At 37.2% G+C, this 14,718-nt stretch overlaps 2 protein-coding genes across 2 annotated transcripts; one reads left to right on the top strand and one right to left on the bottom strand.

Moving 5' to 3' along the window:
• Positions 1-3,542: 3,542 nt before the first annotated feature.
• LOC118485816 (glutathione S-transferase T3-like) lies at positions 3,543-4,212 on the top strand. The gene is made up of 2 exons (XM_035982290.1): positions 3,543-4,031; positions 4,132-4,212. The coding sequence occupies exons 1-2, from the start codon at positions 3,564-3,566 to the stop codon at positions 4,210-4,212; spliced, it is 549 nt and encodes a 182-aa protein (XP_035838183.1). The 5' UTR covers positions 3,543-3,563.
• A 2,482-nt stretch (positions 4,213-6,694) lies between these two features.
• On the bottom strand, positions 6,695-9,147 carry LOC110898731. Its single transcript, XM_035982092.1, has 3 exons — positions 8,616-9,147; positions 6,879-6,918; positions 6,695-6,830 (listed from the first exon to the last, which is right to left on the bottom strand). Exons 1-3 carry the CDS (start codon positions 9,102-9,104, stop codon positions 6,808-6,810), a joined length of 552 nt encoding a protein of 183 aa, XP_035837985.1. The 5' UTR covers positions 9,105-9,147; the 3' UTR covers positions 6,695-6,807.
• Positions 9,148-14,718: the final 5,571 nt, after the last annotated feature.

The following is a 14,718-nucleotide window of genomic DNA, read 5'->3' as shown; positions in this document are numbered from 1 at the left end:
CAATCCATACAAAAAGTCATATCTTTGACATATTTATGCTAACGAGATGTTACCAACTAATAGATTGACAAACACAAAAAAAGAGAACAAGCTCTTTTAATTAAACTAGTTGATTTTCCGCCCGCGCGATGCGGCGGGGACCCAATGACTGCAAAACGCTTGTTAGTAACGGTAAGTAGATACTGAATATCAAAACATAAATAAAAATATCGTGAAAATAATAGTCACTCCGTCCTAAAAAATGATTTTAAATAACCTAATATATAATAATAGGACCCACACGTCCTACACGTTGGAAATTCGGTTGTTTTCAGTTCAGTTATTACGGTGCTAACACGTTAAAATATGGATGAGCTCGGTACCAGTAACGACACCGAAAGTATCGATCCGGAAAATCATCGAAATTACGTACCGGCATCGAAAATGCTCGGTACAATATGATATGGTATTTGAAGGTAAAAATCAATAAATACAGCTGTGGTGCTAGACCGGTGTCGAACCGAAAATAACGATTCTGAAAACGCCAAAAGGTGGGTACCAAATTGGTACCGAAAATGATTTGGTATAGTAAATTTGGTACCAATACGATACCATACGATTTGCTCATCAATAATCTAAGTATCCAAGTTAATTTTACATGCTACAATTCATTAATTACAGGAAAAGACAAAAAATAAAGCAAAATAAGTTGTGTATATAAAACCTCATTCAAACGAAATACAGTTACTTACTGTGTGTATGAAAAGTAATCTGAACGGTGCAATTACTTACATTGCTACGTTGCTACATGATTTGATGAGCTCGGTATCAATCGGTACCGAAAATACCGTTACGGAAATCCCCAAAAGTGGGTACCGGTACCGAATATATCTGGTACGGTACGGCTCAATACAGTCGGTACTGGTACGGCATCGATATTTGAGGGTAAAAATCGATATATACCGGTGCCGAACTGGTAGCAAAAACACATCCGTTTGGTAAATTTGATACAAATACGAATACATGATATCATTTACAGATTCCTTACTTATCTTAATATTCATTAAATAAATTATATTTTTTACTGTTCATTGAATGCTGTTTTTAATATATAGGTTAATTGAGATGTTATTCACACATTTTTACAACTGATATGGATACAAAACATTGTAGAAACCCGTTGATCAGTGCATTTTAAATACACTTAATTAGGTTAATTAGGGTAAAAGTGCATCCATATTGTTAAAAAAGATGGTATGCTGATTAGTTTTTCTATTAAGCGGGTTATGAAGAAAATAAGACTAATACGATAGATTTATAAAAGCATTTTTTTTAACGGCAAACAAACTTTAAAAGCAATAAAGCATATGAGGGAGGTTCATTTGAGAAGAATCTTATTAAAAGAAGAAAAAATGAATTAATCTAGATCTTATATTTTTTTTTTATCAATGGTTGTGAATTAAGATATCATTTTTGTCCACTTTTAATTAATGTTTTAATTACTAAGGTTAGTATAGACATTTTGATGTAGAATCTTAATAAATATTTTAAAGAGTTACTCAAGTCTTATTAATGCAACCATAAATTTCTCCTTCACCATCATTAATGTATTGGCTACACAAATTTTATTAGAAGTGACAAAATTATTTAAAAATTTTGTGTCCTACACATATTTTATTATGAGTCGCAAAATTATTTAAAAGTGTTTGAGCCGTACACATTTTGTATCCTACACCAAAATATTGTTTTAGTGGTGTAGGAAACGTTGAAAATGTAAGATCATGTGCTGGATTGTTTTTATTGTGTAAGGGTGTAAGGGACACTCCTCTAAGGGGGGAGTGACCTCTCTTATACACACCCAATCAGCACGCGCCACGTCAACTCCCCCCTTAACTCCCCCCACACTCTCAATTTGATGGCGGCACTCCTCTCTTGAGGGACTTGTTTTTTTATTTTTTTAATTAAGTTGAAAAAATCAAAAAGAAAAAAAAAGAAAAAAAGGAAAATACTTGATTCGTTGAATCAATGGTGGGCCACCCTCTCCTCTCTCCTTTCATGCGGTGAACACCCACCGCTCCCCACTCCCCGCTTACGCTCCCCGCTTACGCTCCCCAAGGGGTCGGCGGCGGTGTTCCCGCTCGGGGACTCGCCTCACCGAACCCCTCCCCGCAAAGCGCCCCGTCACCCTAAGGTGCACAACTATTTTATAAGATAGGCTTATTAAATGATTAGAGTTCATTAATTTGAATAGCAAAAATAAATAATAGACTCATTAAATGATTTGTTCAAATTACCTTTGTATCCTTTATTCTTTTTATTCTTAATTTTTAATTCTTTTAATTTGAACTCTCTACTATATAGGATATTATAAAAGGAAAACTTTATAAAAAGTGAAACATTAAATGGTTAATTGTAATTAATGGTTTAATGACTTTGAGGAGTTGAGCTAGGAGTGATAAAAAAAGAACAATGAGACTATTAAGTCAAACCATTATTGTATTTAATGGGTCAAGCACATTTACTATTTTCTTTGCAACTGGTACAGGAATTAGGGATGACTATTTGTTACTATGTACCGGTATCGAATTTTTTCGGTATCGGTATCCATTTTTTGACATTTTCAGTTCCGGTATTTTCGGTATCGGTTTTTCTTTCAAATACCGGTACCGTACTGTACCGTATCGAATATTTCGGTACCGGTACTCAGTTTTGTCGAATTTCGATACTGGTTTGGTACGGTACCAGTACGGTACCGGTATCACGCTCATCCCTAACAGGAACAACAAAAAGAAGGAAATTCAAGAATAACGGGGATTTGAAGTTGAGGTAATAAATATGGGTTCATAGTTTTGGTTCTAAAATACTAATGAATTGGGCGTGGGCTGTTAATAGAAGGCACATCATGAAGTGCAAATAATTTATACATAAGCAATTAGTTTTGGTGGGCCTTGGGCCAATAATTGGAAAGGTCACGAGATTGGAGGTGGGCCAACATAGGATTGGACGACAATTAACATTTATGAGGGTGTACGGGGCGCAATCGGGGAGTGGATCGGTGAAGCCTTTCCCCGATCGGGAACACCGCCGCCATCCCCGCGGGGTCCCGAATCGGGGTGGCTTTTGGGTGGTGGTTCACCGATGTAAATTTTGCGTGGATCGAGGAGATGACCGTTGAACGGTCGACTTTTTAATAAATAAAAAAAAAATCACTTTTTTTAAACTAATGTAAATACCCAACTCATTCTCACCCTTTTTTTATACACAACCCATCTCATTCTCTATATTTTTTTAAACTCTCCAACCACAACCATTTCACTTTTTATTTTTTATACTCTCCAACCAAACCCCCTCCACTTTTTATTTTTTATACACCGAGCAATGGAGAACCGACCCCGCGAGGCCAAGAAAAAAACTAAGGGACGGGTCTCGAAACCGTCTCGAGATGGTTCGAGCGGTGCAAATGCTCAACCACAACCCCCTTTCGGATACACTTCACAACCCCCGTTTTTTTCCAACAACCTCCACACCCCTCGTTTTACAACACCCAACAACCCAACTTCGGCTATTTTCAAAATTTGCTATCAATGGACGCTCCTCCTCAATCCCCCGCCTTCGACCCATATGCTTATCGTTCTCCACAAGTTCCTTCTACACGAGGAAATGTCGAACGTCCTCTACCTATTGACGAGGACGACGAGGACGATGGGGTAGTGCCCGAAACTCAAAATTTGGGCGACGACGACGAGGAATATGAATATAATGTGGACGAAGACGCGGGCAACGAAGAAGACGAGGCTCGAGAAAAAAAAGGGAAAACGGTGAGCGAAAAATGGACAAAAGAACAAGAAGAGGCGTTGGCGAAGGCGTGGGTACATTGTTCTACCAACAAAAAAAAGGGCAATCAACAAAGTCGCGAAAGTTTTTGGGGTAAAATTTTAGAGCACTTTAACAAAACTATCGGTGGAAGTAACCGGACCGTTCATCAAGTACGGTCTAAATGGAACCCGATGCATTCGAAAATAAACTTTTTCAACGGCCTATACCAACAAGCGGTAAAAATTATATTTTTTTTAACATTGTATATTTTTTATTTTTTTTCTAAGTTCATACTTTTTTAACACTTTATAATTTTTTTTATTTTATAACATGTAGGATCGCACACGAGCAAGCGGATGTCAAGATCTCGACGTGATGAAAATCGCGTTAAAAGAATGTCTTTTATATAATTTTTAAACATCCATAATTTTACCAAAAAAAAAAAAATAATTTTGAACTCACCTAATAGGGGAGTGCCGCCATCAAAAATCGGTATTAGGGGAGTGTATTAGGGGAGTTGACATGGCACCATGTGACTGGTTGTGTGTAAGAGGGGGGACTCACCTATTAGGTGAGCACCCCTTACACCCTGAGGGAACGCCACTTTCTTGGAGATTATTATTGAGAGGGTCGTACGCAAGAAGAAAGCAGGGGACTTCCACGGAACTGGGCCCTACACGGTTCAAGGCATGAGCAGCTAGATGGCTTTTTTCAAGCGAACGGTTCGTAGGATTTTGACACTTTTCTTAGTTTTATTCATATTTGGATTTGTTTTAAACATTGACAACGTTTTATAAACAATTTGATGTGTTGGTTTATTTATACTAGAGTAAATTACTTTTTGAGTCCCTGTGTTTTAGTGGTTTTAACTAGTTGAGTCCAAAAGTAAAAAGTTTAACGACCTGAGTCCCTATAAGCATTTTCATTAACCATTTGAGTCCTTTTGACTCCAAATTTTAACCTTTTGAGTCCAATTTTTTAATTGGACTCAAAACGTTATAAAATAAACAAAATTGGACTCAAAATGTTGTAAAATAAATGACTAGGGACTCAGGGTGTTAAACTTTTTTATTTTGGACTCAAGTGGTTAAAACCACTATAACACAGGGACTCAAAAAAGTAATTTACTCTTTATACTATTGGCATGTGTTTTGAGTTTTGTTTTACAACTTATTTGGTTAATGATAAAACCTAGTAGTATGTTGGGTGACATAGAATAGATTGACTCGCACTAGTAAATAGGGTAATTGAACTGTAAAAGATTTCATAACAAAGACCTATTTTTTATTACCACTTAAATTAACCGCCTTTTCAGCACCATGTCTATGCGGTGGCCAATCAACTGAGTAAACTGAGTTTAGTGTAAACCTAGAATCTGAAACTTGGAGGAGGTTATCTTTTTCTAAACTTTTTGTGACTTCCCCCGGATGAACGATTGTTAGGTTTTTATATAAATACTCTGTTTTTTTTATGATTTTTACAACTGATATATCTTGATCACTCGTGCTTGGATTTGATAAACGTTATTTATATTTGAACTGTTTGTCTTTTATCAAACGTGTTGGTGGTTTCTTGCATCGTTATTGGGTTGATAATTAGGTGGGTAGTTGGTATATCTTAACGGATCATTAGGTCGTACGATTATTATTAAAAAATGTCCCTAATTATTATTCAAATTCACAAATCCCAAGGTCATGTTTTTATGGTGTTTAAATAATTGAAACAGAGTTTTATGTTAAACTTGCAATCAGGACTCTATATGGGGATTACTTCTTAATCTGATAACTCTTTTCTTAAAGTTAAAACCCATATCAATTCCCCCACACCAGCACCACCATTAAACGACGAACCTTAACTATTGACCGCCGTCAAAACCATAATTTTTTTGACCGACGTGAAACCCCAATTCTTTGGCCGCCGTATCAAATTCAAAATCATCGCCACCACTGTTGGTTCTTTGACCGCCGTAACTGTTGCCGTGAAATCTAGAACAATCGCCGTGAAACCTGGATGTTGTTGCCATGATATCTAGAACCATCGTCGTGAAATCGAGAACCATTGTGGTAGTGTTGTGGGGGTGCGAGGGTGGTGCAGTGGTGCTATGGGGATGCGGGGGTGGTGTGGTGCAATGGTGCTGTGGGGAGTTATGCGGTGGTGATGTAAGGATGATGTTAGGGTAGTGCGATGGTGGTGCTAGAGAGAGAGTAGAGAGAAAAAGAGTGTGTTTTATAGAGAGTATGTGTGTGTTTTAGAGAGAGAGAGTGTGTACGTTTAGATATATATAATATTCATTTTTGTTTTAGTTACTAAAATCATTAAAAAGGTTTTCTAAATAAATAAGTAAAAAAACCAATTTATCCTTTACTTAACAGTTAAAACTGACCGGGTTAAGGTTAATTTTGAAACATTAAAAACAAAACTTATCAATTTTAATGATAAAGAACGACGCCTGAAATTGAGTATAAAAATAAATGATAAAATTTATAATTCACTCTTAAAATAATATTTAATTTAAATAAATTAAAAAATCAAGGAAAAGATTGGATGAGAGCCTTGGGCCCACCAACCCTTCTCCCTTCACACCGTGAATTATCTCACATCTGCAACAAAAATCCCTTCACTAACGCCCTTTGAGCGGCATGGTGACACCCCCTAACACCGTGAAAATTAACATAAATGGCGAGTTACTCGGTTACACATAGTCTAGTCTCTTGAGAGAGTTTACATACTTTTATAATTATTTTATATTGTAGTATCTAAAAACATAATTATAAGTTATTAAAAAAAAGGAAAAACATTAAATAGCATGGAAATATAACAGTAGTATAATTAGTGATAATAAGTTTGTATATTCGTTCGATAATAATATCATCTAAACCCCACATAAACCAGATGTTTCTTGAAAATATCTTTATTGATGCATGATCAAACTTACAAGTTACAACTCACCAAACTATATATATATTTTTTTATGACGAACAAGTACACAACCAGCATGAATTTGCAATTTATTCATACAACACGTTCAACCGAACCATCACCCACATAACATCTCGATCTTCATACAACACGTTCAACCGAACCATCACCCACATAACATCTCGATCTCAAGCTGACTGGAAGCTGTAGAACAACAAATTGGATCACAATTAGACTTATTAAGATTTATAGTAAAATGCAGGGCCGACCCTGAAAAAAACGTGCCCTTATGCCTTAAAAAAGTGATGTAATGCACAGCAGTTCTAAGGGGTCGAAAAACCACTTTTTTACGGTTGTCTTTATAACATTTTAATTTATGAGTGTGAAAAAAAATTGAGAGCAAAACTCGAACGGAAAGACCGGGTTCTCTAAGTTCTCACAACTAGTAAGAATTTTTCCTTAATTCGAATCAAATATATATCAGATTTTTTTTAAATAATAAAAAAAATAACCCTTAAAAAGTTGAAATATGAAACCTGTGAATGGTGTTTCATATTCTTTTAAACAAAAACAAAAGAAACTAATAAATAATTGGTTTTGAGAGTGGTTTGTACGATTATTTTCGAAAAGCCCCATGCTATCAAAAAAGTTGACTAATTAAATAATTCAATTATCTTTTTCTCTCTCTATCTTCTTCTTCACCCTGTAAGTTACTGGTTTTTACCCTGTAAGTCACCGGCTGAAAAAGAGCAGGTATCTTTTAAAGTTTTAATCTTCACAATTCCTTGGTTCTCCTTCCTTTTAGTCGGTTCTCCTTCACTCTCACTTCTCTCTCTGTATATATATGTATGATTTTTTTAAATGTGCCCTCGGAATCATAGGGCCCTGGCCGGTGGTCTTCCTCGTACACCCTCAGGGCCGCCCCTGGTAAAATGCCAAAATGACCCCTGAGTTTTTTTGCCACTTTAGTCCAAAAATGAAACCTTTTGTATTTGGGTCTCCGAGGTTTCATTTTTGCTGCCACTTTCATCCAATTGGCAAATTGGATTAGAGGTTTTTTTGTTAACCTCCACCTTTTTTGTCGTCTTAGTTTAAATATGAAAGGTATCTTCGTCATTTTACGTATGAATAATAGTTATTTAAGGTGATTGGGCATGCAGAATTAAAACATAAGTCACTGTGAGTTTACTAGTTGAATGAAAATGGCAGCAAAAATGAAATCTCAGGAACCCAGATACAAAAGGTTTTATTTCTGGACTAAAGTGGCAAAACTGACCTAAACTCAGGGACTATTTTGACATTTTCATCTAAGATTTTTGCTAAACACCATCTATTATTCAGTGGCGAATCTAGAAAATCCGCATAGGGGTAACGTTTCAAAAAATAAAAACGATAACGAAATCGAAAAAACGCCAATTTTTTTCCAAAATTTAAACTACCCTCAGAGCGTCAAGGGCCAACGAAGGTTAGACCTTGTAACACTATAGGTCTGCCCCAGCGCCCCTAGTATTATTGTTCATTGTTCAATTGTCCATAGTTAACTAGATCACAGAAGGTGTTAGCCCTAAAACACAAAGTAAAAATTATGATTCATCTAGTAAGTTTAAATTAGTTTGAATGTTTAGTCTTTTTTTTTTTTTAACATAAGTTTGAATGTTTAGTAGGTTAATTTTTTTTCCAAGTTAGGTTATTTGAGTCCTAGCATGGTAAGAATTTTCTTAGTTTAAATAGCATGGTACTTTTCTTTATTTTGTATTCAAATTCACCTAATTGAAAAGTTAGTTTGGGTCATTCTTTGTGTTCCAAGTTTCTTGTTCTTCATCTATTTTTTTTTTTTTTTTTTTTTTTTTTTTTTTTTGTACAGTTGGAAAATTAAGATCTATACTGTTGAGTTATAGTACCTGAGAGATACGTTTGGGCGATGAATCTGAAGCATCAAGGGCCAGATCTTGGCAAGTTGGAATCGACGCCATCGCTTCCTTTTCAACCAACATAAGGAAGATTTCGAAGACTGTTAAGTGGAGGTATACGTCGTCGGCTCTGATGTTGATAATATTTAACCAATATATATCACCGGATATGTACTGCAGTGCCGCCTGAATCCCTTTCAGCTGTGTAATACTAAAGACTTTGATCTGTCCGGTAATCTCTTTCATGAAGCGAATGGTAGTAATGGGTGTGTACTGGACTTGACATGTGTTCTTAAGGTAGATAGTGAAGTTGAAACCCTCTTCTAGAGGGCATAGGATGTAAGATTCGACGGAGTCAGGTAGAAGGCCGGGTGGAAATCCAAATACTTTGAGGACGTCGTGTATCGGCGGGCTTGCAGAGGTTGACGCCACGAGTGCGAGTAGCACAAGGAGGAAGAGAGGCATTTGGGAAGTTGCCATGGTTACTAAGTTACTAAGTTGTGAGGTGAGGACTTGAATAGGATCTGAGATTGCAATATATAGGCGAAAAATCAATAGCTATCCCCGTAGGCCCGTATTAACTAACTAGATTATTAGACCCGTGTACTACACGTGTTTAACGATATAAAATTATAAATTATTTAATGTTATACTGTCTTTGTAAATTTATGTAAGTGAATTTTTTTTACCATAGATGACGTAATAGTTGGTCATGTTTAAAAACGGATTCTTTTAGAAACAAACCAACTTTACATAGATACTGTCCTATACGTCATGACAAAACATAGGGCGAGAGAAAACGGTCTTGTTTTCAATTTGATTGGAATCCTTCTATTTGGTGGGATTAAACGTAATCTTGGGGATAAACGTTCGAGTGCCGGTATTACTTCCGGATAATTTGAGTGCCTCAATAACATGATCACTCAGTGATAGAATCTGTAGTTGAGTTCCATTACATAAACCATTCTTTCGATTAATATTTCTTGAAAAAGGAACAATCACCATTGTTAACCTTCAAACCAAGTTCTCACATTCTTTTAAACGCTCATACATTTTTTCATAGGTTAATATTAAAAAAATCCCGTTTTTATTATCTTTAAATTTAAGTATAGTGATTACGCGATTTTGTATTCCCTATTACGTATTTCTATACTTTTAGGTAATTACAACCAATACAATTGAGTTTAGGTATTGAAACGTACAAGGTTGTTTTGTGTATGATTAGAGAGAGCCTTAAAATTTTACTTCAAATACAATATTTTCTTAAAGTTGTGAAACCAGAAGATATAGGTATCTTATTAGTTTTTTCATACTCAACGAGTTAGGATTTATTATTCCTTACATATTGTTGTTTAAGTAATATGTCCACTTCAATAAACTTTTACGTTCCGTTTGCGGTATTCGCATATAATGTATATGTGTGGGCGCTCGGGAGGCAAAAGTGAAAGTGCACTAATTTTAACGTTATTTTACTAATTTCGTGAAAATAATGTTAAAAGAGGGGGATAGTTAATCATGCATCATGTGGTGACGTTGATAGCCTAAAGACAAGGGAGTATATACACTAATTGGCCTTTGTTTTAATTGCCGAGTGTTATGTGCCTTATGTCCAAGGCTTGATGCAAAACTACTATCGAGCCGGGGGTCTCACTGGAAGCAACCTCTCTATTCCTACGGGGTAGAGATAAGACTGTCTACATCTTACCCTCCTTAGATCCTATCTTAATTTTGCTATTGATAAGATTTACCGAATATGATAATGATATTGTCAACTTCAATAAACGTGACAAATATGGAGGGTCGAACATGTCTTTGTTTGAGTAGTTGGATTGGTCCTAAGAAGTAACTTAAATTCTTAACTTTTTACGGCCATATATTAAATTGTAGGATCCACGTTGGATTTTGGATAAACATGTGTCTTTAATTTCGATTATGACATTCTCTGTTGAGTAGTCTATTTTATCCTAATAATAATTTAGGGTAAATTACATTTTTCGTTCTTTTTGTTTGTATCAGATTGCAATACATAGTCTTTAATTTTAATAATTACAGTCACAATCCTTTATTTGGAAAACTCATTATAGTATACGTCTTTTAGCACTAACCAAGTTAAAAATTTCAGTTAAATATAACATGTGCCTTAAAGATGAGGGTAGGTTAGTAATTTTACTAGTACAAAGGACCATAAGTGTAATTTACCCTTCAACAAATAAACAACCACCACCACCAAACCCATCAACACCAAATCCCACCCCCACCACCTGAACTCCCTCCTCCATCCCACTAACCTAAATGCAAATCATAACACCATACTCCAAACAATAAATCACACTCTAAATTCACAACTCACACAACATATTCTCAACAAATTTACCTAGAAACACATTTAAGAGGTCGAAATCTTCGTCTACGGTCATAATTGACGTACGAAGAAATGAATGAATGAAATCGGAGGTTACAATAGGAGTTGCACGGGGATAGCGGAACAAAGTTCCAGCGAAACACGCCGGAGTGGTGGTCATGCTGGTTGCAGAACTCATATTGAAGTATTCGACATTGAAATTGTTGGATTTTGTTAGGGTTTCAGTGGTGAATAAACTGTAAATTTTGGGAGTTTGAGGTGTGTGGATTATTAATGGCGGAGAGTGAAAGGAAATCTGAGATATTTCAATACGAAAAGTGTAATTTTACTAGGTCGTCACTTCGTCACCAATCAAACCCTAAAAACACTTTCATCGTCCCCTGCATCTTCATTGCAACCAACGAATCCCAAAGTTAATCAGTGCCATATGTGGATCTGGTTGCATCAAACACCTAAATTCATGCCAGATCTATTGGGGTGGATCCACAATCTCACCACTTTTCTGACTTGTAACATCATCGTCAATTTGTCCCCGACTCACCATCCTCAGTGGAAGTTGAAGGTCATCGAGAGAGAGGACTGAGGATAGGATCACTTCATCACCACCCTCATACTGCTGATTTGGATAGCAGGTTGAATTTGAAGCCCTAATTTGGATGGAAGGTGAGAGAGGGGTTGGGTTATAAGATGGGAGGAATTAAGGGTAAAAGGACAAAAATGCCCTCATATGAGGTGCACGTGATATAACTTAACGTTTAAAACAAACCAGGTTAGTGCTAAAGGATGTAGAGTGTAACAGTTTTTCCAAATAAATGATTGTGACTGTAATTATTGAAGTTAAAGCCTATCCATTACAATCCGATACAAACATAAAAGACGAAAATTGAAATTTACCCAATAATTTATCATATTAAAACTCAACCTAATTTCTCTAGAGTAAGTCAGTCTTAGTTTTTGACAATGACGGATCCAAGAACTTCTTTCCGTATGTTCGTTTTGATAGATTCTCACTATTTTTTCCAAATTATACAAAGTTCTCACTAGTTTTTTCCAAACCAAATGGGTTCATGTGTTCTGCCACTGGTTTTTAACCTAGATGTGTAACTATCTTAGTAAAGCATTACTTTATTTAGGTGTTGTTAGACTGCGGGGAGTGGAGGCGTTGGTGGGGCGGGGGAAGCCAGCTAACGCTGGCTAAGCAATCCGTGCCAGCATTGGTGTTGGCGTTGCCCTTTTAGCATCGCTATGGAGCCTGGCGTGGGGCGGGGTGGCGGGGTGATGTGGCAAGCCACAATTGGACCTTCATTTTTGACAGTTAGCATAGCCGTTGGCCGTAGCCGTTTGGCTTGACAGTTTAATGGTAAAAATTATTTTTTTTTTCAAAAAACTTTACAAATTTTTATCTATAAATACCCCCACCCCACCTTCAATTTTTTACAAAATTCTTCAACCCACTCTCACACAAAACTCACAATTTTTTTTCAACCAAACAACAAATCCGAAAATGCTGAACTGGACGGAGGAAGAGGAGATCGCGCTCGTCACTTCGATCGTCGACGCACAGCGTACGTTCCAACACTGTCAAACCGCGTACTAGGGATAAGTCTTCCAACAATACTAACAACACGTTCGTAACAATCGCCACAATCTAAACGCGTGCCAACACAAGCGGCATGAACTAAGACCGAAGCTGGATCAGTTTAAAATTTGTTTCGATCGTGTCCCTGCAGGGGACCTAAGCCACGGCGATTGAATGGAGGCACGACGGGAATCCTGAATTTAAGTGGGTTCCCCACTTTAATATTTATAGAACTTAAAAATTTTTTAAGTACTGTTTTTTAATAAGTAGTCCTTTTTTATTTTTTAGGATTTATTAAGTACTGTTTTTTATTTTTTTTAGGAGGCAATGTAATTTTTTTAGAGTAAAATGCACGGATAGTCCCTGGTTTTGTAAAATAACACCTATATTCCTCAACTTTTGGAAATTACATCGGTGCTTCCTGTGGCTTGATAATTTGTTACTCGGATAGTCCCTGGAGTGGATGGAGGTTAGTTTTCTCTGTTAAGTCTACCTGAAATTACTTATTTACCCTTTCACATTCACTTCATAGTATATTATAGTATAATAAAAAATAAATAAACAAAACAATGAATCTATACTAAAAAATACCCGTCCAAAGATTCATTTCCAACCACCACAACCGTAAGCCACCTTCTCCGATGACAACTTCCGCCCTCTTCCACTGTCCATTCTTCAACCCTAACCTAAACCACCAAGCAACTCTCGCCACCCTTCCGCTACCCTCCAATCCCCCAATTCCACTCCAAATCCACCTCCAAAGACCACAACAACCTCACCGCCTCCGATCAACCAACACAATCTACCAACCGCTCTTTCGCGGTGGCCACCGGAGAGTTCTTTCTCGGAATCGCATCTCGTATTATCAAAACCAGCAATGTCATGGAGCAACGAGTGGATTCAGAGGAGAATGTTAGGATGTTTGGTGAGGAATTGAACGGTGAAAAGGAATCGGAGTTTTGGAAGAGGTGGCAGAGGAGGAAGGTGGATGAGGAGGTGGTGGCAGTGGTGGTGGAGCCTCGTTGAAGAAAACACTAACCACACCCTGAAGCAAAAAACTGAATGTCAACGCCCACAAGTGGCCGAAGCCTCGTCGGAGAAACCAAGCTATTCTCCGGTAACCATTTTCGGTGGCTAATGGTGTCCCACGCCATCGTACCACAGAACAACAACTCCCACCCTTCACCTCCTCCTCTTTCTTCCCAGTCTCCGTTGACATCTCTGACCACCCAATTGATCTAGCATCTCAACTAAAGATGAAATTGGTGGTGGTGGTGGAGGGTAGAGGTGGTGGTAGAAGATGACTGTGGAGGGTAGGTGGCAGTGGTAGAAGACGATGTAGAGGATGACGGTGTAGGTGGTGGTAGAAGATGACGGTGGAGGGGAGGGTGGGTGATATGCAGATGAAAGGGAGTGGGGATAAGGATGGGTTTTTATATTTAGGTTACAATGGTGGGGCCCACTTTAAATTGCAAATAAATAATTTATTATATTAATGTTTTAGTTATTTTTTATTGATAAGGGAAGTTTTGTCATTTTACATGGAAAACTTAACGGACATCCACTCTAGGGACTATCCGAGTAACAAACTGTCAAACCACAGGGAGCTCCAGCGTAATTTCCAAAAATTGTGGACTATTTGTGTTATTTTACAAAACCACAGGGATTATCCAGGCATTTTACTCCTTTTTTTTTAAATAATATAAGTTTGATTTTATTTTATAAATCTCAACTATTTAAAAAAATATATAATAAAGTCAGCCAACATGGCTGCCCAACGCCGCTAACCCACCCCCCCACACCCCACTTTTTTTTGGGGGTGGTCCGGTGGACCCCACTATGGCCACGTGTCTAGCAAAGCCCCCAACCCCCCTTCACTCCTCGCAGTCTTAACATCTTGATTTTTATATAACTCATAATGTTTTTTTGAACGACCAACAAACTTCACTTTAAAAACTCCAAGCTAGCAAGATAGTGATACTAACACACTCGGAAAGACAATAAAAACATACAACTTAGCCCAAACAACTAAAGTCGAAGCTGCGCCACTTTTCCCAAGTCAACGCATCCAGTTTTGCCCGGTTCTTTACCCACAAAAATTTGTGACCTTGATTTCTTCAATCGCCTTTGAAACGGACACATGCTTCTGATTA

Source organism: Helianthus annuus, chromosome 13, assembly GCF_002127325.2.
Source record: "Helianthus annuus cultivar XRQ/B chromosome 13, HanXRQr2.0-SUNRISE, whole genome shotgun sequence".
Lineage (NCBI taxonomy): Eukaryota > Viridiplantae > Streptophyta > Magnoliopsida > Asterales > Asteraceae > Helianthus > Helianthus annuus.
Note: the sequence above shows the minus strand (reverse complement) of the source record. Positions and strands in the feature narration are given on the sequence as shown.